This window comes from Lontra canadensis, unplaced genomic scaffold (genome assembly GCF_010015895.1).
Source record: "Lontra canadensis isolate GAN:19392208 unplaced genomic scaffold, GSC_riverotter_1.0 scaffold25, whole genome shotgun sequence".
In the NCBI taxonomy this organism is placed as follows: Eukaryota; Metazoa; Chordata; class Mammalia; order Carnivora; family Mustelidae; genus Lontra; species Lontra canadensis.
In genome coordinates this window covers 11,475,124-11,500,453 of record NW_022631019.1, presented here as the reverse complement: position 1 = coordinate 11,500,453, position 25,330 = coordinate 11,475,124, and the positions used below count along the sequence as shown (strand labels likewise).

The following is a 25,330-nucleotide window of genomic DNA, read 5'->3' as shown; positions in this document are numbered from 1 at the left end:
GCTCCCGCTAGAGCGACGCTGGGGGCAAAATCTTGACTTTCTATGCATTCTCAAAGCACAGAGCTGGGACTCTCTTCAGTTGAGTCTCCCCCAAGGGCAGAGAGCATCTCTCTCCAATTGCTCGAAGGAAATGATGGGAAAGATTCTGGACCCTAAAAGGAGCAGACCGACCCTGCAGAAGGGCAGAAGGGGGTCTCAGCCATACTCTCACCAAAAGAGCCCCAGGACCCATGGGGGCCCTTCTCTTGGAACCTAAGGGTGTGTGGGTCTTTGTCCCCCAACCCACACACTACCCCAGGCCTATTTCTCTAACAGAGAGAGAGCTCCTCCCTGGGATGGAGCAAAGGTAGCTCCCCCAGTGGTTCAACAAGCAGGCACAGCAAGAGGTTAGGAGGCCAGGGACTGAAATGAGGACAAGGCTCTGACAAGTTTAAAACATGTATTTAAAATACAATTTATAAAATGCTTAATCTGCCGACTCAGGAGCCCGCGGTGCGGGATGGGGTGGGGTAGGCAGCTGCCCGCTAGACCAGCGGAGCAGCACTGCAGGGGTGCGGCCCTCCCTCCCATGCCCTTCTGTTCAGACACCCAAGGGGCCCATGTGCACCCCGGGGATCACACGACCAGAAAACAGGACCCCAGAGGTTTCCAGAGTCTCTGCTTATCAGGGAGGCTGGGGCAGCCCTGCCGGCCCATCCCTGAGCAGAGCATCCCCACATGGGGCAGAGCAGGGTATGGCTGGGCTGGACAGGGCGGGGCAAGGCAGCGGGCTCTGGAAGGGGCTGATGGTAGCAGATCGGGTGTTGCCTCCTGCCTGCAGGTGGGGAGCACCCTGACTGAGTGGGCTGAGAAGGGTTGGTCACCAGGCCTGGACCCCCAGCTCCTTTGGTTATAGGCTGACATCAGAGTAGTGGCTCATGGGAAGCGGTTAGCTGGAAGGTCTGAGGCCTGGCTCATGGGGTCAGGGAGGAGCTGGGGGAAGGGGACAGTACCGTGAAGGCAGATAAAGGGGCAGCAGCCTCAGGTTTCTGCCCCCCCACCCCCCTGGGGTTTTCCAAGCCAAAGCCTGCAGCTTACTTTAAAAAAGAAAAGAAAAGAAAAGAAAAGAAAAGAAAAGAAAAAGAAATAAAAGAAGCACTTAAGGAAAGTTACAGACAACTACCCCCCCCAAAAACCAACAACAAACAAACAAAAAAACCCCACACACACAAAATCCAAACCATTCTCCCATCTCCCCTCCCACCTCCCCCCAACACAATACCGTTCCTTGTTTTCATTTTCTTTCTTTCTTTTTAAAATTTTGCCTGCCACCTCTCCATCTGGGAAGCCAAGGGTACAACTGCTGGTGGGTGGTGGCAGGCACACAGCAGGCAAAGCCCCATCTTTGGCCCGAGGGAGGTGGGAACATCAGTCCCTACTACATCCTCAATCCGCAGACACCCATCAGCTGGCCTTCCCTTCGGCCCCCACTAGGGGAGGGGGAAAGAGCAGGTGGTCCCGATGGCTGAGCAATCAGTACTCCTAGCCATGCCACCTGGCCTACCTCTGTACCCCTCTCCCAACTGAAAGGACAGTGTCATCGGGCCAGAAACCACTATTACATGAGGGCTAGACACTGTACAGCTAAAAGGAGGAAACTTGGTCAGGGCAGTGGAACTATAAAGACAGCAGCCAACCTTCTTCCTTGCCCACTCCCGGGGGTCATCCCCCTCACAACAGCCTGTGGGCATAACCCAACAGCCTGGGCCTTCTCCATGACCGAAGCTCTGTTCCAGCTCTCCGCACAGTTTCCTGGCTGCTCACCGTCACAAAGCTGTGCTACGGACTAGTCACTGATTCAGCTGGCATCTGGCCCTTCCTCCGCAGTGGGAGATGCAGTGGGATGTGGCTTGCTGGGCCTACGTTCTCACAGGGCAAGGCTGAGAGCCAGGTGAGCCAAAGGTGGAGTGAGCCCGCAAAACCTAGCTTGTCACCTTGGCCACAGCTGCCCAAATCACAAAATGTCCTATCACCCACTCCCTAACTCATCCACTGAGTGGGGAGGCTATCTGGCTGGCTGAGGGATAAGGCGCAGTGCAACAGAAGAGACCAGAGAGCCTGAGAGGACCCCGATTGTATACACACACACACACACACACACACACACACACACACACACCTGCTCTAGGCAGTTGCCCTTAGCCTCTTCCACCTTAAAGAGCCAAAGCAAAACTCTAGGCTCTAGGGACAGAGAGGAAACTGCCTTCATTCCAGGCCCTCGCTCTGGAAAAATGGGTGAAGGGTAGCCTGGGTCTATGGGGAACCAATCTGTCACCACCCATCTTTGCAATGCACAGCTTGCCTTTTCCCAAATGTATTCAGAATGGTTGGCTCCCAAGGTAATGACTTCACGAAGGAAATGTACCAGGCGTGGTTACCGAGCTGGCGCCATCAACAGAGACGGTGCCCACAGACCTCTCAGAGCTCAGGCCTTGCTGGAGTGGGAAGATCCAGCCGCCTTCTGTGCACACTGGGCAGGAGGCTCAGAGTCCTGGAGCCATTCTCTCCTGGCTCTCCTCGGGCTAAGAGCAAAACACTGAGCAAGTCTCACATCCCTTGCTTCTGAGCCCGGAGTGCATCTCACTCCCTGCTCTCGAGAGGGAGCAAGCCTGGCTGGCAGGGGAGCCACCCTGAGGGGGATGGGAAGGGGAAGTCTGTTCACTTCCCCTATCTTCCCAAAATACTAGAGGTGGGGTTGGCACCCTCCCCAGGCTCTCTGAGCCTGTAGAGCTAGCTCAGTCTCCAGGTAGGGCCAAGATGCCCTGGGACTTAGCTGAGGGAGGGAGGTATAGGCATGGGGTGCTCATCTGTCCTGGGGGCTGCAGAGCCCTGCCCCTTTTCTGGGCGGCAGTAGGAATACAGAAGCTAAGCTCACCAAAGTCCTATTGGTTAATGTTTCTAGTGAATTTCCTAGAAACATTTTAAGTAGACTACCAAACTACCCTTTCTCAATTAAAAATTCATTAAACTGCTAAAACCCCTCCCATGCACTTTTTCTTGTAAATCAGGTATTTGTATAAACAAACAAAAATAGGAAGGAGAAAAAAAAAAAAAGAAAGGATATTTTTAAATGGAACTTGCTTTTAAGTGATGAAGACATGCACTTGCGGGTGGGCGGATGGGAGTTCTCATCTGTGTTTTGAAATCCCAAATTAATGAGCATGATAAACTGTTATTGCTGGCACTGGCTTTACCCCAAGTGGCCAAGTGGCACTGTCTGACTCTCTACTCTGAGTCCTTCGTGGGTCCCCCCAACCCTCCCCTGACCCCCACCCTTTCCCTTTCCATTGACTTGGGACAGCCCTTGTAGACGTGCCAATCACAGTGGGAAGAGGGGGAGGAGGAGGGAGGTCACAGTGCATGGGGTTCAAGGTCACAGTGGGCGGAGCAAAGGGGATCACAGTGCAAGTAAGTCAGGTCGTTCCCTCTGCTCAAGTCCAGCTGTCTGCCACGGCAGTGCGACCCATGGCGGACGACCCAAGAGGCGGTGATGGCGGCGGTGGCGGCATCCTTCCCCGCACGCATTTATCTGCGCTGTTTGAAGCCCTGTGACCCATCTGGACCCAGAGGCTGTCTGATCACATGACTGGGCTGCCTGCTGTCCTCGGGTTGGGAGATCCTGGTAGGCCTGAAGAGAAAAAGATCAGAGGGAGGCCTGAAAAAGGACATAAAAGAGGTCCCCAAATCTTAAAACCAAATCTTAAAACTGCAGCTAGGGCAGAAGGCAAAGTAGCTGTCAGCCAACTCTGACTCCCTCTCTGACAAGCAGACTCGGGGAATCTGCAAGCTGGGATGTCCCATGGGCACATGGGGCTGGTGGTCTGTGTTCCCCTTGAGCAGTGGCCACACTCTTCCCCTGAATCTAGAGGGCGGGGGTGGGTGGGTGGGTGGATGGGGGTGCTGGTGCTCACGGGCCCGTCTTGTCCAGAGGTCATGACCACGGATAGCTCAGCCTCCACAGAACTATGTGGCATGACCCTTCCGGGTCTCGGGCAAAGGAAAACTCCTAACCAAGTACTCAGTAGAGGGACCAGGCACCAGCCATGGCTGCCCTCCTGCTTCTTTTCAAATCATGTGGTTAATGGCTGACTCACATTAACATGGAAGACTATAAGGAGACAGACCTTTTCTGTCTGCCAAGTGAAGGCTTGGAGGAGAATGGGAGTCTATCGAATGAATGAGGAGACAGGAAGAAGGTATATAGATTAGTTCAAGTCCCAGAATAGCAAGCCCAAGGAGGCCTCTCAAAGTCAGAAAGAGGCTGTTTTAACAAATACCACTTTAGCAGGAGCTGACAAATTTACATAATGCAACCTCTAGGACTGCAGAGGGAAAAAAAAAATGCTGGGAACAAAAAAGGATTTAGAAAATTCACCAAACATCACAGAGAGCTATTATGAGACCTGGAAGATAACATCTAAGCACATCGTGGGGTGCCATCCGCTGTGCCAGGTGGGGTTCTCAGAACACTATACTCATTTATTTGTACAACCAGTTGACAAGGGAGGTTCTATGGTTATCCCATTTCCTCCACAGATGAGGCTATGAGGGTGCAGAGAGGTTAGGCAGCCGGAAGTGGAAGGAAATGGCAGATTCTGACTCAGAGTCTGTGCCTTTAACCTTTGTGCCACACTGCCTCCCCCCCCACCCCACAACCGCAGAGGGGCACAGCAGGAAGCCATGACCTCAAAGCTTGCAGTCCTGAGCCAACGGAGCAGACCCTGCACTTGCCCACCAGGTCAGGCTGGGCAGCTGGAGCTGCCACGGTTCCAGACCCGATTCTGCCTGCTTCTCATCACTCTGCCGGCCTGGCAGAGTGGTTGCTAGTGAGCCCCGCCAGCGACACTCACCTGTCGAGGATGGGTTTCTCTTGTTCCTCCTCAGGGCTGGCGCTGCCCAGGATCCGTTTCCGGGCCTCGGCGTACTCTGCCTCCCGCTGCGCTAGGGACTTGACAGGAAGGGCTGGCCTGCTGGTGGAGTTGGGGCTGCTGACCACACCGTTGCTGGTGGGCCTCTTGAGGATGCGGATCTGTGGAGGGGGCCCCGTGGGAAGGCTATCGTCCTGAATCACAATGGGCACTTTGGGAGGAGATTTGGATTTCCTGCTGACAAAGAGCAAATACAGCTTCACAAGTCCTACCCTTGACTACAGAGGACCCATCTGTGTCCCTCACCCACGCCCACTTTTCCCTCCCTCCTTCTAATTCTATTTGTTATTCTCTGGCCTCTGACCAGACACCAAAACTCTCACTCCTCAAGAGGGATTTCTCAAAAGAGCCACCTTGCCATAAGCTCACGAGGTCCTCAGGTCTGCTCCTCAGACCTAACCCCAGGCAAAGGGGGGCTGGAACAGCACCTCATTCTGGGACTTCTATCCCCAGGTTCACAGTCACGTCAACCACTGTTTGGCCCCTGTGGCAAAATATTTATGCCAAGAATCCAATGACATCAGTTAAAATCCCAACTTCCCTACACAGAGCAGAGTATATAACAGGCTGGTGTGGTGGGAGCCCCTTAGCGCAGGGGTCAGCGAAGTGTTCACACCAGCCATGGCCTTGCACCACATGTGCTCACACCAGTCAGACACTGCAAAGGAGCCCACTCCGCCATCCCTGCCTGGCACCAAGACAGGATTTACCAAACTGCCTCCACCTTCGGTAAGTGACCAGGGCCTCCCGAGACAAGCTACACCAGACAACTGGGTGACCTCTTCAGAAGCGCTTCTGAGCAGAGACACCTCCCTCACCATGGCTCCCTGGGATGCGCGACGCGGCGGGGCTGGGGTAGAGGACGATCCTAGAAACAGTGCTTGGCAGTGCTCAGAGGAGAAGCATTGTCCGAGGCTGGTGGATGTGCACACCGGGCAACGTGTCCACAAGGAGAGGTGGAAAACCACACAGGAAGGGAGAGAAACAAAAGCCAAAGGGGAAAAAGGGATCCGGGCAGGAATGATGGACCTTCAGCAGCCACAAAGACCCTCCCCAGAGCAGCCCAAACTAGCTTCTCTTCAGAACCCAACAGCCTACGGGGGCCTGTTTTCAGAGCCACGGATGTCAGCCGGGGAAGGGGCTAGAGGAACTCAGCTGCCGCCAGGGGACCTGGGACAAGTCCTGCGCGGGACAGGAATGGCGTGCCAAGGGGACTGTAACCAGACATCAGTGCAGTTGCTGAGACGAGCAGACAGACAAGGAGCCGGCCACCTGATCAGAGGCAGGGAGCCAGGAAACTAGCAGGCAGGCAGGGCACCCTGGCACCCCTGGGGAATGGTAAGCCAAGTCCAGAGAGGTCCTCTCCTCCTCCCTTCCCTGTCCCTGTGGGAAGCCCACAGGTTACCTAAGTCCAAAGTCAGACGGCTGAGGTTAACTTTCACCTGCTCGGAAACCCACTTTCTCTTCTGTCTGGGAAAATATCCTTAAAACGGTCTTTGAGAACTGAGAGTCTTTTCTTCCAGAATACCCCCATAATGCCCTCAGCCACCACGTCATGGAAGGCCCAGAGAAATCATCTGTCCAACCTCTTTATGTCACAGAGAAAGAAACTCATGTCCAGAGGGGAAAACAACTTGTCCCAAACCTCGGAGCAACTGGAACAGAGCCAGGCCTAAAACCCACGTTTTCTGACATGTCACCTCCCCACTTTCCACCAGACCACCTCACACCGTGTACCCACTAAGTTAGAAGGCAGATGCGACAGTCGAGCCTCACTCTCAAAGACTCAAGCCACCATATCCTGGAGGGACACGCTCGGGAGCCTGCCCTGGAGCCCTAACGGCCACCTGGAGAACACCACTGACTGCCCAGCTCTCAGCGGGCAGAGAGCATGAGCCCTCAGACCAGACAGCAGCCTTACCTCTCCTTTTGTGTGATCTTCAGTTTTTTTTCCAACCGTCTGTCTATTTCCTAGAGGAAAAAAATGTATATAAAAAGTGGAAAAAAATCTCTCTTAGATAAAAACTTATGTCTTTATTTTCAGAGCTAAGGATGGTGTCCTCTGAGCAGGGGCGTTACTGTGCCCTTTGAGGTAATGGATGCAGACCTCCCTTTACTAGACTCGGGTTTGGGAACCTGACTCCCTGAGGGTTCAACTCCCTCCATCCCCATGGCCACGGTGACAGTTCTAGACCTCGTCATGCAGCTGGGTTCTTTGTAGAGCTTCCAACTCATCTCCTGGCCTGCAAGCTGTCCTTCATAGAGCCACTCAAATCACCTCTCTACACAAAAATCTGGTTGTGTCACTTCCCCACTAAAACCCCTTCAACTGCTTGCCAGATCAAGTCCAAGCTCCTAAGCACGCCTCGTCCCCAGCTTCCTTTGTCTTCTGCTCCTGTTTCACATCACTTCGAAACTGGGCTGTCCCTAAGCCCCCGAACTCTGCATGCTGATCAACTGGCCCGCAGTGGCCTCCCCTTTGCAAACCTCCACTGACCCTGCGAACTCCACAATGACATCAGCCTTTGCGTGGTGAAGTCCTCCCTGGCCCCATGTGTAGTTCCTCACCTGCTTCTCAGACATTAAGCTCTCCCTTTCCCAGACCTTCATGAGCACAGGTATCACATATTTTCCAGCCTCTTCTCCCCACTGTTATGGACTTGGACTCTGGGACTGGCGCCTAGCCAAAGGTCTAGAACAAAACAGAAGCCTAACATCCGTGAAACTGGATGGCAGTGAGCCCTCACGCCCTCGGCACCAGGAACTCTGAGGTGCTCCCACAGCCTCATGCACAAGCGTCCACACGCTGGACGGGGGACGCTGTGTGCGGACAAAGACGGAACCTGCAGGCTCCTTGGCTGCCCCACTGCTTTTTCCTACAAAACATTCCACTCAGCTGTCCTCAGTGAGGGCAAGACCATTTAGCTACTGGAGTAGGAAAAGGTGTATGAAAAACTATTATTTCTCTGAAGACCTCTCACAAAGACCTTGCCCACTAGGGGACATTTAGCGATGTCTGGAGACGTTTTTGGTTGTCCCTGCCAGAGAGGAGGTGCTACTGGCAACCAGTGGGCAGAGTCCAGGGACGCTACGCTGTGAAAATCCTATAATGCACAGAACAGCCCCACGGCAGAGTGTCACCTAGCCCCAAATGTCAGCAGTGTTGAAGCCGACAATCCTGACCTACAGGATGTATGGGATTTTCAAAGGAGTCTAGAACTTGCAAAATGTGAAGAATCACTTCCTTAACTGCCAATAAAGTCTTTGAAATTTGCTGAGACCCACCTCAAGGCTGGGTGGTAGCCAGTTTTGGGGAATGTTCCAAATGTCCTGCAAATGACTATTCTCTGGTTGGTAAGTACAGGTCAAGCTGGTTGACTCTAGCATTCAGAACCTCTCCATCCTCTCACCTGTTAGGGCTACCCACTAGGCAAAGCATCAGAGATTATTTTCTAGTAAATTACCTTGTTCATCATTATGAAATGATCTTCTTTGCCTTAAAATCTATTATTTAACATGAATAAAGCTGCGCCTGTTTTTCTTTTGGTTACTATTCCCCAGAGTATGTTTCTCTCTTTTCCTTCTCATCTTTCCCTCTTCTTATTTTTGTCTCCTGTAAACAATATGAAGCTTGACTCACTGTACAAAGCTAGATTTCAATCCTGTCTGACACTGACATTCATTCTGCCTGGTGCTGAGTTGTGTTTAACATTGTTTTTATGACTTACCCCACATATATTTAGGGGCAAGCACAACAGACTGTGTTCTGAGGGTCCCATCAACTCTGTGGAGGGGCCAGGAAGCCACCAGATGGAAGACCTCTCACTCACGCTTAGGACACATGCTGGCATTCAACAACTGTTTGAGGACTGACTGGCAGGTGCACCAAGAGCATGGGAATGACCTGGATGGCTTCTGGGAAATGACAGGCAGGCAGGGAGAATCTAGGCCCACAGCACTGTCTATATCAGAATTGTAATTCTTGTAATTTTTTTTTTAATTACTACCAGTGTTATGGCCTGAGTAGATACTATGTCTCACATTAGTCTAAAGCCTGTTACCATGTAAGGGCTTTCCAAGGCTTTCCACAAATAACTTACAGTTTGAAATCTCCACACTGTATCATTTTGTTCCCATCTGCAAATGATACTTCCTACTCAAGTTTCTCCATCATAAATGTGAGGTTTAACATCTGTGGGATTTAGAGGCCCTCAAACAGGGTCAGAACCAAATGCCTCCAGGGGCCGGGCAAGTAACCCAAACTCCTTTTGCAGGGAGCACAGTGGGGGAACTAAAGGGGCTGAGAGGCACCGCAGGGCACTGGGCCGGCCGCAGGACACAGACATGCAGTAGAGCCTTGGCTGAGAGGCCAGAGCTCCTATTTTAGGAAAAAACGAATTCAAGATTTTTATGGGAAAGCTTACATTTTTAAACTTTATTACATGAACTCTCACTTTCGTATCACTATGAGGGTTAAATAAGGCATACAGGCAAACAGCTTAATATAGGAGTCCATTTGAAAAAAAAAAAAATTTGTGGTAAAATACACATTACTTTAGCTGAATGTGCAATGTCCCAACCAGGTTTTTTCTCAGGACAGCAAACTGCTTCCTTCTTTCTGTAGGGCCTTAGGGAAGATAGAGAATTTGCCCAGGCCCAGCAGATGGAGACTGGATAGAGAAAAGCCCTTCAAGAGGGCATTACGGACCATGCCTGAATAAATGGGCCTCTGTCCCCAAGGTAGACATACCTGCCATGTAATATAAACGGCCAGCTCTAAAAGTAATGACTCACATCAGTATAAAGCTTTATGGCTGTCAATACGCTTCCCCCAGACACTCATTTTCTGTTCACACCAACCCTAATAGACAAAGAGCTTTTATCCTCTTCTGTTGCTCAGGGAGGTTAAGAAACCAACCCGACGTCACAAAGTAAACCACAGAGGCAGCCCAAGAATTGAGATCTTTTGAGGCCCTCTCTGACACCAGCAACTCCCCCCCAGATGCTCAAACCCCTGGAGATGGTAAAGCCACTAGATCCCGATCTTCTCTTCCTTGTGTCCTCTGAACGCCACACTGCTCCCAAGCACTCCCATCAAACTCCACCACACACCATCACACCAGGCAGGATGGCTTATCAGAGCCGAGCAGGAATTCTTCCATCAGATTAGAGAACAAGATGGAAATCCAACAGCTTCAGGAGAAAGCTGATCCTCACTACGTCCAGATGGCTAGCTGGACACCAGTGTGCCCAGAGCTGGCCCCGCTAAGAGGGGGGACCCTGCCAGCAAACGGAGAGAGCAGCTCCCTCTGGAATCTGTCCAGGTATCATGAGTCAGTCCATTCTCTTTTTGGACAAGGACTTGCAATCAATCTGCTGTCAGTCTCATGCTCCGAGAGCTGCACCAAGCCAAAACTTTCCTACAGGGTGCACTATAAGGAGAATGCTTGTCTCCTCCAGAGATGCAATAGCTCAGTGGAATTACACAGGCCTCAGAACGCTGTGTGAGGAAGCATCTAGATGTGGGCCCCGACAAGAAATCTTATCACCTGAAGGCAACTTCTCTTTTCATAAGGATGAACAGAACCCTGGTCCACGGTCAAGACTTCTGTGTCAGAGGCCTAAACACCACACGTAGTGAAAGGAATACACATATAAGCTCCTCACTCTATGATTTCTCAGAGCGACCACGGCTCACCAGGACACAAGCAAGTGTTAGGACATAAGCAGAACAGAGGGGAGGTGCTAAGAAAAGTTTGATTTCCCATGACTATTCCTGGAAAGGCTATTTTTGGTCAAGTAGCACTGAGCAGACTCCAGAAGATGACGCCCTGTGCTCTGCTAAGTGGTGTGGTCTCCTCTTTGGATCAAAACCTAAACAAAAGCTCTGTTGCAACTAACAGATAACGGGTATCACTTGCCCTGTGGGGCTACATCTCTACAAAAATGAAGTACACCCTTCTTGGTCTGAGAGAACAAGCAAAACCAGGTGGAAGGCATAGAGGCAGAAGGTCACGAAGAACCATAATGGGGAGCCAGGAAGTTCTGGACAGGGCAGGTCCCTTATGGGAGAGGCCCGGGCGACAAGGTGAACGAAGTCAGATGCAGTAAAGCAACATCTGCAAATTCCACTCACCTGAGGAAGCAGCACAGCATCACTGGCTGCTGCTGCCCTTGCCCTTGCCCTTGCAATGACTGTCTTTGTGAGCCCCCACAGAAAGCTGGAGGATGGAGGCACACCAGGGAAGGGGACATCCCAGTCCATTTTGTTAGAGTCCCCGTCTTCAAAAGGATCAAAGGAGACAAAGAGGTTAGGGATGAATCTTTAAGGGGAGGCCAGTTAGCAGTAAGAGGTGGATGAGAAAGGAAAAAACAAAGGTAGGAAGCGAAGAGGAGGGGCAGAAAGGCAAAGGAGAGCAGTAATTGGGCTGCTCTGGGGCTCCCGGCAAAGTCCAGGAAGTAACAGCATCAGCCACAGCCGTACTCACAGACCGGAATATTCAAGAAGCAGACTTTACTGGTTTACCTAAGGGTGGGGAAGCCCTGGGGGACCAATTCAAACTAGCCCAACTCAGAAGAGACAGAGTGCACAAACCCAAATCCCGGCTCTGCTACACTGTGGGGTGGAGAGGGTGTCCTCCCCTTTCTGATGCCTGACCTTCTGCTGTCCGCCAGCAAGAGTGCCAGGGGCAGGACTACCCAGCTCTACCAGTGCATCCCTCCTCTGGTAACTAAAATCCCTGGTCACCAACAAAATCAACACAAGTCCTAAGCTTTCAGAAATCTTGTATCAAATGGAGATTCCTGGCTCGGGTTAAGAAATAATCTCTTTTTATCAGCAGAAGTTACTATTTAAGTGACTCTTCTCAGATAATTTGCTTCTCTCTGTCAGTTTCCATTTCAGAAGGTGACATTTTCTGACCTTCCTCTCAAATTCTGTAATGACTGGTTTTGGACTCTTTGTGACCCATGATGTCCCACAGGCTCGTCTGGTCTTGTGTAGCTACCCCAAATTGGGGAGCACACATCGGCAGACAGACGCTACGTGGAATCTAAAAAGGGACAGGAACCCCGGGTGCAGGGTTTCTCTCAGAACTGAAGCCTGACAGGTCCTGACGAACACAGTACCAACCATTTCAGAAAAAAGCAGAGAAGGAGATGCTGGGAAGAAGGCAGATCTTCGTTGCAACACGTCTGGCCCTGAACTCCCAGCACTGGTGACAGTGCCAGGCTGGGCCTGACCGCTCTAAGTCTTGGCCAGGACCCCAGCACCCACTCCCCTGACTATAGGGCCTCCTGTGACCCCAGCGAGGCACCTATGTCTCCCATACCACACAACTGGATGAGACTCTGCCTATTTCTACAAGAGCCCCCAATTCCACTTAGGAGTGAAACACAAGAATTCACAGCTACAGCCAGCAAAATCTGGTTGAAAGCTATCAGGTAAAAAGGTCTCTGTACTTTTAGAGCACACCATGGGCCATTTCAAGTCTAGACATGCAGTCACAGAGACTTCTCCAAACCACCCCCACACCAACTCTTTGTTTTTGTTTTTTTGTTTTAAACTATTTTATTTTTTAAGATTTTATTTATTTATTTGAGAGAAAGAGGCAGAGAGAGAGAGAGAGAGAAGCAGACTCCCCACTGAGGGGGAGCCTGATGTTGGGGTTGATCCCAGGAACCTGAGATCATGACCTGAGCCAAAGAGAGTAAATGCCTGACTGACTGAGGGCTCCCCCCCCACCCAGCTCCACCAACTCTGTGAACTGTTTTAGCCCTGCCTGCCTTGTTTCTGGCAGAGGCAGGCACAGGGACGCTGCTTATTCTACGGGCGCTGGCTAACCAGGGAGGGAAGCCCCCAAAGTCTTACCATTCCAGGATTGATTTTTTTTTTTTTTTAAGATTTTACTTATTTATTTGACAGACAGATCACAAGAAGGCAGAGAGAGGAAGGGAAGCAGGCTCCCTGCCAAGCAGAGAGCCCAATGCGGGGGCTCGATCCCAGGACCCTGAGATCATGACCTGAGCCAAAAGCAGAGGCTTTAACCCACTGAGCCACCCAGGCGCCCCCCCCCCCCTGGGTTTGATTCTGAATCGATGATTCATTCAAGATTACCATCAGGTTCAAAACATTAACTCAAGTCCTGGGCAAACTTGATTGGTTAAATCAGAAAAAAAGGCAAAAATGTGGGATGCCTGGCTGGCTCAGTCTGTGGGACGCGTGACTCTAGATCTTGAAGTGGTAGGTTCGAACCCCGGGCTGAGTGTAGAGATTACTGAAAAATAAAATCTTTAGGGGCGCCTGGTGGCTCAGTCACTTAAGTATCTGCCTTTGGCTCAGGTCATGAGCCCAGGGTTATGGGATAGAGTTCCGTATAGGGCTCCTTGCTCAGCAGGGAGTCTACTCATCCCTCTCCCTCCCCCACCCCCGCTAGTATTCTCTCACTCTCTTAAATAAAACCCTAAAAAAAATTTTTTAAATAAAATAAAATCTTTAAAAAGACAGCATTTAGAAGTTGAGACTCAAGACCATCAAGGCCATGACATTGGTTGCCTTTTTAATACAGACACATCTGTCTGTCAGAAGGTTCTACTTCCCACAAAACAATCCTCCATTCTGTTACTCCTTTAGCAAGGAAAAAGATTCCACCTTAAGTGGGTTACTGTGGGGGCACAGTATACAGGTTTAAAATCCCTTCCCTAAGGAAGTCCATGTTTTGCTAATATATCTCAAAGGTGTCCTTTTGCTTCGCTGTGACAAAAAGCTGGAAACAAGCATTTGCGGAAAACCTACTATAATGTAGATGTGCCAGATGCTGCTGGACTCCCAGAGGTTAGGCAATCGTTGAAGAGGAGAGCCCACCAGGAGGGAGAAGACAGGTAAGTGAACCACAGTTGCTGTATTAGCTGTACAAACTGTTTTGGGAAGAGAAATGGAGAGCGAGCGATCCTGCGATGAGGAGTCAGGGAAAAACGCAGAGACCTAAAGAACAAGAGAGTCAAGGAAAAGGGAGGGGTATAAAAAGAACAGGGCAAAAGATGAAAACATGAAGGAAAGGAAAAAAAGGAAAGAGACCCCAAATAAGACATTTCCTAAGCTGAAAACCTTCTGAGATTACCTGAGCTACAGTAGGTAATGGTTTTTATCAGCTGCTATGAACACTCCTCAAAAGGCTTTGGCGGGTATGTGTCAAGACAAAACAATTCTTACTCCCTTGGAAGGGAAAACTGCTTCCTGCTTTCCTTCCCAAGTTCACTGGGGCTTTCAGGATCTCTCTGCACCTGCCCAGGAAGAGGAAATCCTTTGGGCACACTTTCCAGCTACACCACCCAGTCCTGTGGCCACCACACATGGCCAGTCCCAACTGAGCTGTGCTATAAGCACCAAATTCACAGCAGGTTTCCCAGACTTAGTCCAAAAATAGTGTAAAATATCTCGTTAACCTATTATCAGGATTGATTACATGCTGACATGATAATATTCAAAATATTAAAATCAGGGGCGCCTAGCTGACTCAGCAGGTAGAGCAACTCTTGACCTCAGGGTTGTGAGTTTGAACCCCACTCCGCCTCCCCCCACACCCCCATGCCCACTGGTTGTAAAATTACTTAAATAAATAAAACTTTAAAAAATATATTAAAGTTAATCCCACCTATTTCTTTCCACTTTTAAAAAAAAATGTTTTTAAGATTTTATTTATTTATTTGATAGAGAGAGATCACAATAGGCAGAGAGACAGGCAGAGAGAGAGGAGGAAGCAGGCTCCCTGATGAGCAGAGAGCCCGATGTGGGACTTGATCCCAGAACCCTGAGATCATGACCTGAGCCGAAGGCAGAGGCTTGACCCACTGAGCCACCCAGGCGTCCTCTTTCCACTTTTTAAATGTGGCTTTGAGAAAGTTTTAAGTTACATGTGCGGCTTGCATGGTACTTCCCTGGGCAACACTGCTTGAGAGCTAACCTTTGAGTATCAGCATTCTAATCTTAGAATAAGATGTATCTATCTCTGGTACACTTTTTTTTTTTCAACGATTCCATCTATTCATTTGATAGAAGAGAGAGAGAGAGAGAGAGAGAGCGCGCGTGCGCGCTCGCAGGCACAACCAGGATTAGTGGGAAAGGGGGAAAGGCTACCCGCTGAGCAGGGAGCCCAACGCAGGACTTGATCCCAGGACTCTTGAGATCATGACCCGAACAGAAGGCAGCTGCTTTAACTGAGTCACCCAGGTGCCCTCTGCTACACATTTAATCTTTCAGCAACTAGCAACCAAATGCCTCAGGTACCCAAGGGGCATGCTGTTTACGCTGTGCAAAACCTCCTCTGGTGCGTCCCTTCATTTTGGCATGACAGCAACTAGCACTTACCCAGGGCCCAATGTCTGGCCCAGGCCCCGCTCTGAGTAACACTCACCACCTCGAGTCAAACCAGCTCTGAAACTGCTGTTGTTGGAGTCACCAATGACCGCCACTGCTGCCAAATTCCACAGTAAATTCTACATCCTTACTTCACTCAACCTCCCGGCCTCATCCAACACTGCTCAAAACTCCCTCCTTAAGGCATGTCTACCCTTCCTTCTTTCCTTCCTTTTCTTTAGACAGGGGGGAAGGGAGGGGCCGAGGGAGAGAATCCCAAGCAGGCTCCATGGGAAACACAGAACCTGACAGGGGGTTCAATCCCACAAGCCTAAGATCATGACCTGAGCAGAAATCAAGAGTTGCACACTCAACTGACTGAGCCACCCAGATGCCCCTCCTAAAGATGGTGCCCCATCTTCTATACCGGCCTCCCAGTCTCCTCCTACCTCCCTGGTAGCTTCTCTCTTACCCCACATTTGATTTCTTTTGCAACAGGACAGGCTCCTCTTCCTCTCCAGATCCCTAGAGGTTGGAGAGTTTGCACCTCTCCTCTTCTGTAGCTCTACTGGCTTATTCGGTGATCTCATCTACTTCCACAGCCTTTTTTTTTTTTTTTTAAATTATTAGATTTTATTTATTTATTTGAGAGAGGGAATGAGCAGGAGCAGGGGGGAAAAGCAGACTTCCCGCTAAGCAGGCTGCCAGATGTGGGACTCAATCTGGGGACTCTGGAATCATGATTCAAGCTAAAGGCAAATGCTTAACCGACTGAGCCCCCCCCCAGGTGCCCCTCCACAGCTTTATAGACACTGATAGACAACTGTTGACTCGACATGCCCACTTTGATTTTGCAAGGGACCTAACCTCACCAGGTCCAAAATTAAACTCTTGATTTCACTGACTCACCCAAGCCTGCGTCTCCCCCAGTTCCTCCACTTAACCCATCTCAGAAATTCCAGTCTTCTCACAGATCAGGCCAAAGACTCTGGAGTCATCTCTGATGCCTCCTTCATACCTCTAATCAGTGGAACTTGTTGGTTCTACCTCCAAAACATGTCCTGAATTTTCTCAACACTTCTGCTGTTATGACCTCCCTGGTCCAAATTACTACGGCCCTTGAATGGACAGCTGAAATAGCATTTTCATCAGTCTGTGTTTCTACTCTTGCCCCTACAGCTTATTTCACACACAGTGGCCAGAACAATCCTTTAAAAAAACAAGTCAGCCTCTGCTCAACACCTTCACATGGCTTCCTATTTCAAAGTCATATCCACCATGGCCTATAGTCTACAAGATTTGGCTCCCTGATACTTCTAACCTCTTCTCTTACCACTCTGCAATTACTATTAGCCTCCACCATTCCTCAAATAAAACAAGCATGCTCCAGCCTCAGGGCCTTTGCACTTGCGGTTCCCTCTGCCTGAAATGCACTTCCACCAGTTTCTGCACACTTTCCTTCTCACTTCCTTCAGGTCTCTCTGCCTATCTTTGTTGAGAGGCCGTCTCTAACCTCACCCCCTCCGCCCCCAAAACGACACTTATCCCAGACACTTTCTATGCTCCGTGTTTTGTTTTTTTTTTTAAAGATTTTTAAATATTTATTTATTTGACACAGAGAGAGATAGTGAGAGAGGGAACACAAGCAGGGGGAGTGTGAGAGGGAGAAGCAGGCTTCCCAATGAGCAAGGAGCCTGATGCGGGGGGCTCGATCCCAGGACCCTGGGATCATGACCTGAGTCGAAGGCAGACGCTTAATTAAGGACTGAGGCACCCAGGTGCCCCTGTTTTACTTTTCTTCATTGTGTATGTGCAGAAAACATTACTGTTTTACTGTCCATCTTCCTCCACTAGAAAGCAAGCTTTATGAGAAACTTCATTCACTACAGTTGTCCACAGTGCCTAAAATAGTACCCAATACATGAATTCATGAACCATCCTATGCAACAGGGTTTTAGGGATATATTCCCATTTCACGAATGACTTAGAAACTGATTCTGAGAGTTTAATGTAACTCGGCATGGTTCCACAGCACGTATGATGGAGCGGAGCCAGAATCTGAAGTGGGTCTAGTGGGTCCAAAGGCAGCAACACTGTACCCTCCCTTTACCACCTCTCATACTCAGCACAATCTGAGGGATGGACAGCAGCCTTGCTACACACTCAGAGGTTCAATGACTTGACTAAGGCCACTCAACTAGTAAGTGACAAAACTGATCCCTAAATCTCGAGAGGAGGAAGCCGAAAGGTTCAGGAGCTAGCTAGCATGTGGCCACAGAACTACTAAAGCAGGATAAAGGCTGACGGGGAACACCAACCTGCCTCCCCTGCACCCCAGGTCAGGTTAATGCAAACGCATTAACCTCAGGAAGGACTACAGCAGTGGCAGATCACAACGAAGTCTGGAGCTTAAATCTGTGAAGAAATTCCCAAAAGGAAGTAATTCTTCAGCAGAGGACAAGCCTTGCAATTTAGATGTATCCCAAGCTGGAGAGCCTGAGAAACTATGAGTTGCCATGTTGAGACACTGTTTCCTTCTGTTTCCAGGACCTCTTCAAAGGGGCTCCATGGGAGGGAATCCATGCAACCCTTTCCTTTAAAGGTGCAGAACAGGCAGCAGTGGGAGTAATAATGGTGGTGAGCCCTGTCCTTGGAATAAAACAGTGGGTAGAATCTAACAGGGCTCGCCTTTCTCCAAGTTTTTATTGCTTTTCCCTACAATTCATAGAAAAAGGAGTGTATTAGTTCTCCGGTGCAGCAATAAAAGAAACCTCTCAGCCAGTCTCAGGAACTTCCCACTCTACCCAGACAGAGGACGTACTGGAGGGGCTGGAGGGCTGGGCAACAACGCCCTCACGCTCACGGCGATGCACTCTGCTCTAACACCTGCCTTTGTGTGACACTTTACTAAGTGTTCCACTCATCTCTCACCGTCAGGCAAGGCAAGACTTTATCAACCTAAGTTTACAAAAGAAGAAACTGAAGCTGACAGAAAGATAGGCAGTGATCTGCCCAAAAACCAGACCTGGCGCCTAAACCCTTAGCCTAGCCTTCTAACTTTTGTTATTGCCAGAGATGGAGGAAGTGGGTCACTAACTGGCAGGAGTGTCCTACTCTTTCCTCCTTTTAAAAAGACAGAAAGGCTCCTCTCCCAAAGGAAATATGCATTTGGACTCTGGGGAATGGCATTCTTACCTCCCCTCTATCCCATCAGCTACACCACCACCAGGTTTTATCCTAACACCCAAGGGCACTGTCATCAAAGGCTAATTAGAATCATGGCACTAAGCAGGGGCAGCAAACACAATGCCTCCAGGGCCAAGCCGATAAAGCAAGCAGGACAGAACACAAGAGGTAACACAATCCATAAAGTGGGGACTCCAGAGAGGACAGGAGAAGAGAGCAAGTAAGACCCATTGGTAAAGGCATTCGAATTCAATACATAAAAAACGTGCACCCCAAAGAGTATACAGGCTGAATACCTAAGAGCTGCCAGTTTGCAACTACAGATACAGGAATCCTTAAGAGAGAAGATGGAGTTAGTAAATCTTCTCAAGAGATCTGAGCAAAACTTATTTATCTCTTTTCACTTGGCCAGATGTTAAAAAGTTATTTCCCTCCTATAATCCATATTTCAACCAGCACGTCACTTGCCATCAGTGTTCACTATTCTTAGTCTTACAACGGAGAGCAGCAGCATCCTCCTGGCTCTTGAGAAACAAATTCGAGTTTCTCAGACATGGAAATTTAGTACCTCCTCATCAGGCCACAGAGGCAGAAGGTCAATCCCAGGTGAGACAAGTAGCAACACCTCAAAGGAACTAGCAACTAAATACCCTAAAGCACTTAACTAGTTAATTATCTGCTGAAAAGCAAAGATAAATAAACAGTCCAGAACGCTCCCTAGAGTGTGGGCTCAGGATGCCAACAGCCAAGCTGAGATCAACCAAGTGATTTCCTCTCCTGGACGCTAGGAATAAGAACACCTCCACGGGGGCGCCTGGGTGGCTCAGTTGGTTAAGCGACTGCCTTTGGCTTGGGTCATGATCCAAGGGTCCCGGGATTGAGTCCCACATCAGGCTCCCTGCTCAGCAGGAAGTCCGCTTCTCCCTCTGACTTCTCTTCTCTCATGCTCTCTCTCTTTCATTGTGTCTCTCTGCCTCTCAAATAAATAAATTATATATATATATATGTGTGTGTATATACATACACACACACACACACACACACACACACACACACACACATATATATAAAAAGAACACCTCCACGTCTCTAGGCCACAGAGACTGACTGGGGAAATGAACATACAAATGCATTCTGCTCAGGCTGTAGTGAGCCCGTCACCTACTATCTAAGAAGCCCTTCCAAAAGGGGTCTGTGGGCTCATGGTCTGAGTCCACTCACCAGTGAGACAAGCAACCAGGTAGCGAAAAACAGAACTGACAGCTGGAGGGTCACAAATGCCTGCATAAGCCAAGGCAGCCAGAGCAGGAGGGCTGGGAATTTGGCTTTCGGGGTCTAGGAAGAGCAGTGACAATCCTGTCCTCTCCAGATTCGCGTCATAACTATCCCGCAACTGTACATATTATTCCTTTTAGAAAGGAATGACTGTTATTTCCTGTGTTCATTTTATAAGGGCAAGGGTTTTGGGTGTGGGGAGGGGATGACTCGCTGGGAAGGACATTTTGAAATGCCTTACCCTCAGGGATAAGAGTCTTTATCTACGTAAGGACCAAAGTCAGGATGTGTTGCTAATTTCTGAGGTGGTGGGTCTTAACCTCTATCTTCCCATCAAACATCCTGCAGAGAACTGAATGTTAAAGAGAAGGATGCTTGGCAGAGGCTAGCAGTTAAAAACACTTCAGCAAGAGAAATCTCTATGGTTACTACTTTAAAAAAAAAATGCATTCTGTGTTTTGGCCACAGCTATAAGCAGCTAAACTCAGTCTTCTCCTAGGAAACCAACAAGTCAGTAACTGTCCAAACAGAAAAAAAATTTCTATTCCCTGCAAGTGTGCAGGAAAGAACACAGCATACCTTGTGAAGGCTTCTACCTGATACTGCCAGAAAGGGACATTACGGCAGGGAAGCCACTGCAGTATAAACGTGAAAACTGGAAAAAAAGGGCTGGCCCCAAGAATACATTTGAGTCATGAGATCGAGACAGCAGTGCCTTTTCTCTTTGTAGGCATTTACTGAAAGCTTCAGAGAGATACACTAAGTTCTCCCCTGTTGTGTAAGGAAAAGCAAGAAGGCCTGTCTGTGACTGCCTGAATTTCTGGCCCACAGCAACCATGGCAGCGCTCTCAAACACCCAGGGCATGCTGGGAACAGGCCCCCCATGCAGCCCAATGAAAAGAGCTGAGAAGTTAGAGTGAAAAGCTCATTATCCTACCTTCTTTGAAATCATAGTGAAACAGATCTTTTTCCAGAGTCGCAGGGATAGACAGCTCAGCATGATCATGTCTACACGGGCCAACTGCTTTACAGAGAGCCCTCGCTGAGCACATCACAGTCCTTCAGACCCAGTCTTCCCGGAAAGACTGGAATAGCTTAGAAATGGTTCCTTCAGGCACAGTAGTACACCGGGACTGTGCTTCATACCACAAGTCTTAAATGTCTTCTTTACTATAAGGATAGACAAAGAAATCAGCACCAGGGAGCTCCAAAATAACTGTTATTTGCCCACTACCCACAGCCACTGTAAATATTCTATAATGACAACAGTTACAGGAAGTGCTGAGGACCTCAAAGTGAGGTAGAAGCCATGCTTCAGGGAGAACAGCCTCTTCTCTAAAGAATAAGAAGTTTGGGGCGCCTGGGTGGCTCAGTGGGTTAAAGCCTCTGCCTTTGGCTCAGGTCACGATCTCAGGGTCCTGGGATCGAGCTACACATTGGGCTCTCTGATCGGCTGGGAGCCTGCTTCTTCCTTTTTCTCTGCCTGCCTCTCTGCCTACTTGTGATCGCTGTCAAATAAATAAACCTTTAAAATAAATAAGAAGTTAATCAAAGTTCTTATCTCTTAAAATCTACGTCACTACCCTGCTTTAAAAAAAAAAATCCTTTAAAGTTCTCTTTCAGGACAAAGTCGAAGGGCCCCAGAACCAAGAACAACGAGGCCCCCCCCCTTCCTGATCTGGTCCCTGCATACCTCTCGGGCCTCATCTCTTTCCATTCCTCTCTGCCAACCCCCTACACTACAGCCAGAAGGAAGTATTTGAGTATTTGTAGCTCTTCCAATGCAGCACATTCTTCTCTTGCTGCCTGTATGCACACTGGCCCTACACTCTACCCACCCCTCCCAGATTTACTACAACTTAATTCAAGTGTCCTTTGAATCATCACCTTCTCTACAAGGCTGTCTCTGATCCCAGCCATGGTACCCCATCTATGCCTCTTCCCAAAAAAAGTACTGCCTTACCCGTCTGACTCCTCCACTGCACTGGGTCCAGTGCCTGGTATATAGTATTCAGTGTTTACTGACGCCTTCCTACGTAGACTTGTATGCCACCCAGCATTGCTGGGTGGTCATGTTTAGAGGCTCAAAGAGGGTAAAAATAGTAAAAATAAATTTGAATTCTAGTCCAGAAGACCAGTCATCCTTTAACTTAAGATACATTTTCTTTCAATTAGCTACACAACTTGCCCTTGCCAAAAACAAAAAGCACTTTAGAGATGCAAAGAAATCAGAGAGGTTGCCAATGCATTAACTACCAGTCCAATTCCATTTGCATAACATCTATCTTCCCCCAGGATCGGATTAGCCCATTACCTACCAGACGGACTCAGTCATGTCTTTTTTTTTTTTTTTTTTTAAGTCTAAATAAGTGAATATGTAAAGCTCCAAACTATCAGAAACTGAGCAAACTGTTGACCTGATTTTTCTTTCCTGGAGCACAACGATGTCTTCCAATTATAAAATGCTCTATTTGTCCCCTGAAATGTGCTTAAAACAAAGTACAGAATCTAGAGTTTGAATCAACATTAACTCAGTTTACATGTTCATTTCTCCCAAAGGCAGTATATTCTGAAAGAAGCATTTCCTTAGTGGAATGTAAGCCATATTCCTTGAACTGTCCTTTGATTGGGGATGGAACTCCTTCGGAGGAAACAGGCAAAGGCACGATTCTATCTTAGGTCAGTGTTCACCATACTAAAAGCAAAAAGCAGCCTATTTGCAGAACATCTGCAGTGTTTCTCAAAGCCTTCCCCAGAATGACACAACAGCATTTGTTATTGAGTATTTTGAAGATATGCAAGGAAAAATGACCTCGGATGTATTGACATATAAGACATTCCAGCATATCAAATATTTTTTGTGGTGCTGAGGGCAGGGATCACCAAAAGCCTCTACTCTCAAGGATGAGAACTACCTTCAGATCATATAAAGTTAGAGGGGTCACTTTAGAAATTAGCCAGTCCCCATTTGCTTGTCTTCCTGCCATCCAAATTGCTTCTTTGGAAGGGTGGGTACTTAACACTCATTACTATGTATCAGTTGGAAGACAGGATAAACAGAAGCTGAGACTTTTGTGGATTACCTATGCAACTAGCTACATCTGAAAGACATGTACAGTGCACTGGTTTCCCAGTCATGTGGACATAGTGCTTCATCCCCCTCTCTGGCTCTCCTCCTGCAAAAGTGCACATCTACAAAATCCTTCGTGAAATTCAAAAAGGGAATCAAATTCAAGAGAGCCTTCAAATATAAGCCCCAAACAAACATATTAAAAGAGAAAGGTGATGCCCAACTCCCAAGTCTTCTCAAGATCCCAGGTAGAGAGACAGCAAAATGCTACAGACTGAACCCTGCTTTGGAGTCAGATAGGCTTGGTGTCAAATCCCAGCTCCTTACTTACATCTGTGTGATCTTGAGCAAGGCAAATTACTCCCTAAACCTCAGTTTCCTTGTTTATAAAAGGACAATAACTACAGGTTATGTCAATGGTTCAATTAAAAGATATAGAAGAAACATGCATTTTGGCAATTACCGCTCATTATGTCAACAAGGCAAGGTCTGGGTTCCATCTCTGTACCTGGCACTTTTAAAGGATTTTACTGAAGCAAAGCAAGAAAGAATAGTGAAAACATCAGAAAGATTTAAATTAAATCTTAGATCTCTGGGGTTCATTCAGCTGTAAAATGTGGGACTGGGCTAGCTGATCCCTTAGTGAATCACACATTCTGAAAAACAAAAGTAATCCCCAATTTCTGAATCCTGCATGCATTCTTATCATTTTCTTCTTCTTCAACATGAAATGCTCATGTCCCTTATAAACAGGTGAGAAAAATCAAAGAAAGGCCAAGATGCTCAAGCCCCTTATCATTTGAGTCACTCAAATTGCAGGCTAGGCTTCTTTTTCTTTGCAGGAGGGTGTCTGAATGATACACTCATATTAGTGGTAGGCAATAAATGCCTGTACCCGGCACTTTTGCATTCTCTGGCACAAAGTCACAGCTAAACACACTGCGTACCTAGCACATAGAAACACTCAAAAAATGTTTGTTGAATAAACACCCAGATGACACCTGTTGCTCCGCTCCGTACAAAATCTTTCAATTGCTCTAACTTAAGTCAAAATCCAAGAAAGATGGTCAGCACATAAGAACTGTACCAAACACCTGAACGACATAATTTTTCAAAACCTTAATTATGCTACGTGGAAAAACTTAAACACCGTCAAAGAAATGCTGAACCACCGGAAAAAACTTCGAAGCCAAGCAAAGTTTCAACATTCCCGCAGGGATACACCCACTGCGGCGAGGGTCAATTTCTTGACGTCTTCCAGCTCTACTGAGCACCCTCAAAGGGGCTGGGGGGGGGCGAGGTGGGGGCGCCCAGCTCCTATTCTACCCTGGTACACTCGGCTCTCCAAAGCTCCACTCCCAACACATAAACCTTGAAGGTGGCTGTCACTCGAGCCCAGCACTGAACAGACACGAACACGGGGAGACCAAAAGGCCATCTCCCCATCTTCACGAGGGTCACCACAGAACCACAAACTCTGAGAAGACCCAAATTAATCACAAACCTAATAGAATTGGTTCCGGCTGTTCCAGCTTGGGATAAACTATTTTCCTACAGCTTCTGGGAGTCAAACAAAAACTCCAAAAGCAAAATCGAACGGCCCCTTTCCCCTCCTCCCCCAGGAATGTGGCCACTTTACAAATCACAAGCACTCTCCGAGACCTTCGCCCGGGGCTCAGATCGTTGGGTGGCTCCCAGGGGAGAGGGGCTGCCCGCTGGGCTTTCGGTTGTTCCAGGCGGGGTCCCCGGGAGACCCGCCTGCAACGGGCTCTCAGTAAAACTGAAACAGAAAAAAAACCCAGACTCGCCCACCGTGGCGGAAGGCGCGAAGCAATAGGGGATTTTAGCGCAGAGTGGAGGGGCCCGGAGACGACTCAATTTCCTCTCCTGCCCTCCGCAGCTCTTCTCCGGAGCCCCGCACGCCACCCGGGTCCGCGCACCCCCCGCCCCCACATGGTGTGTCCTTCCTCATCAGAGCACATGAACTTTAAAATGGTGACTCGGGCGGGGGGGGGGGGGGGGGGGGGGGGGGAGGGGGCGGCGACAAGAGAGGAAGGGTCAAAGAGCCCCGGGACGAGCAAGCGGGCGCGGGAGTCAAGAAAAGAGCCCCTGGGTGGCGGGTGGGGCGCCCTGGGTGACGCGCACGTCGGGGGTACGGAGGGAGACGCACCGGGCAAAGGTGGAGGGAGAAATGGAACACGGCCCCTTTAAGAGGCCTTCACGGCGCTCAGGGACCGGGGGCCGCTCCTCCACCCCCGGCCCGGCGTGTGGGTCTTTACTTGGGGAGAACCATCCCCAGGCCCGCTCCCCGGAGGCTCCCCTCACGCCAGGTCCCGCCCGGCCCTGCCCCGCGGCGGCGGCTCCTCCTTACCCCGCTGTCTGCCGCCTCCTCCCAGCTCTCAGCGACCTCCTCATCTTCCATCTTACTCGCCGCTTTCCCTCCTCCCCCACCCGCTCCCCGCGCCTGCGCCCTGAAGC

General features: G+C 49.2%; 1 protein-coding gene across 4 annotated transcripts; it reads right to left on the bottom strand.

The window, feature by feature from the left end:
* Positions 1–422: 422 nt before the first annotated feature.
* SZRD1 (SUZ RNA binding domain containing 1) lies at positions 423–25,330 on the bottom strand. Of its 4 annotated transcripts, XM_032863533.1 has the most exons (5): positions 25,224–25,301; positions 7,536–7,659; positions 6,889–6,938; positions 4,890–5,144; positions 423–3,667 (listed from the first exon to the last, which is right to left on the bottom strand). In XM_032863533.1, exons 2-5 carry the CDS (start codon positions 7,575–7,577, stop codon positions 3,565–3,567), a joined length of 450 nt encoding a protein of 149 aa, XP_032719424.1. In that variant the 5' UTR covers positions 7,578–7,659; positions 25,224–25,301; the 3' UTR covers positions 423–3,564. The 4 variants fall into 4 exon arrangements, with proteins under 4 accessions (XP_032719424.1, XP_032719422.1, XP_032719423.1 ...); XM_032863531.1 differs by lacking the exon at positions 7,536–7,659 and having other exon boundaries at positions 25,224–25,328; XM_032863532.1 differs by lacking the exon at positions 7,536–7,659 and having other exon boundaries at positions 4,890–5,141; positions 25,224–25,328.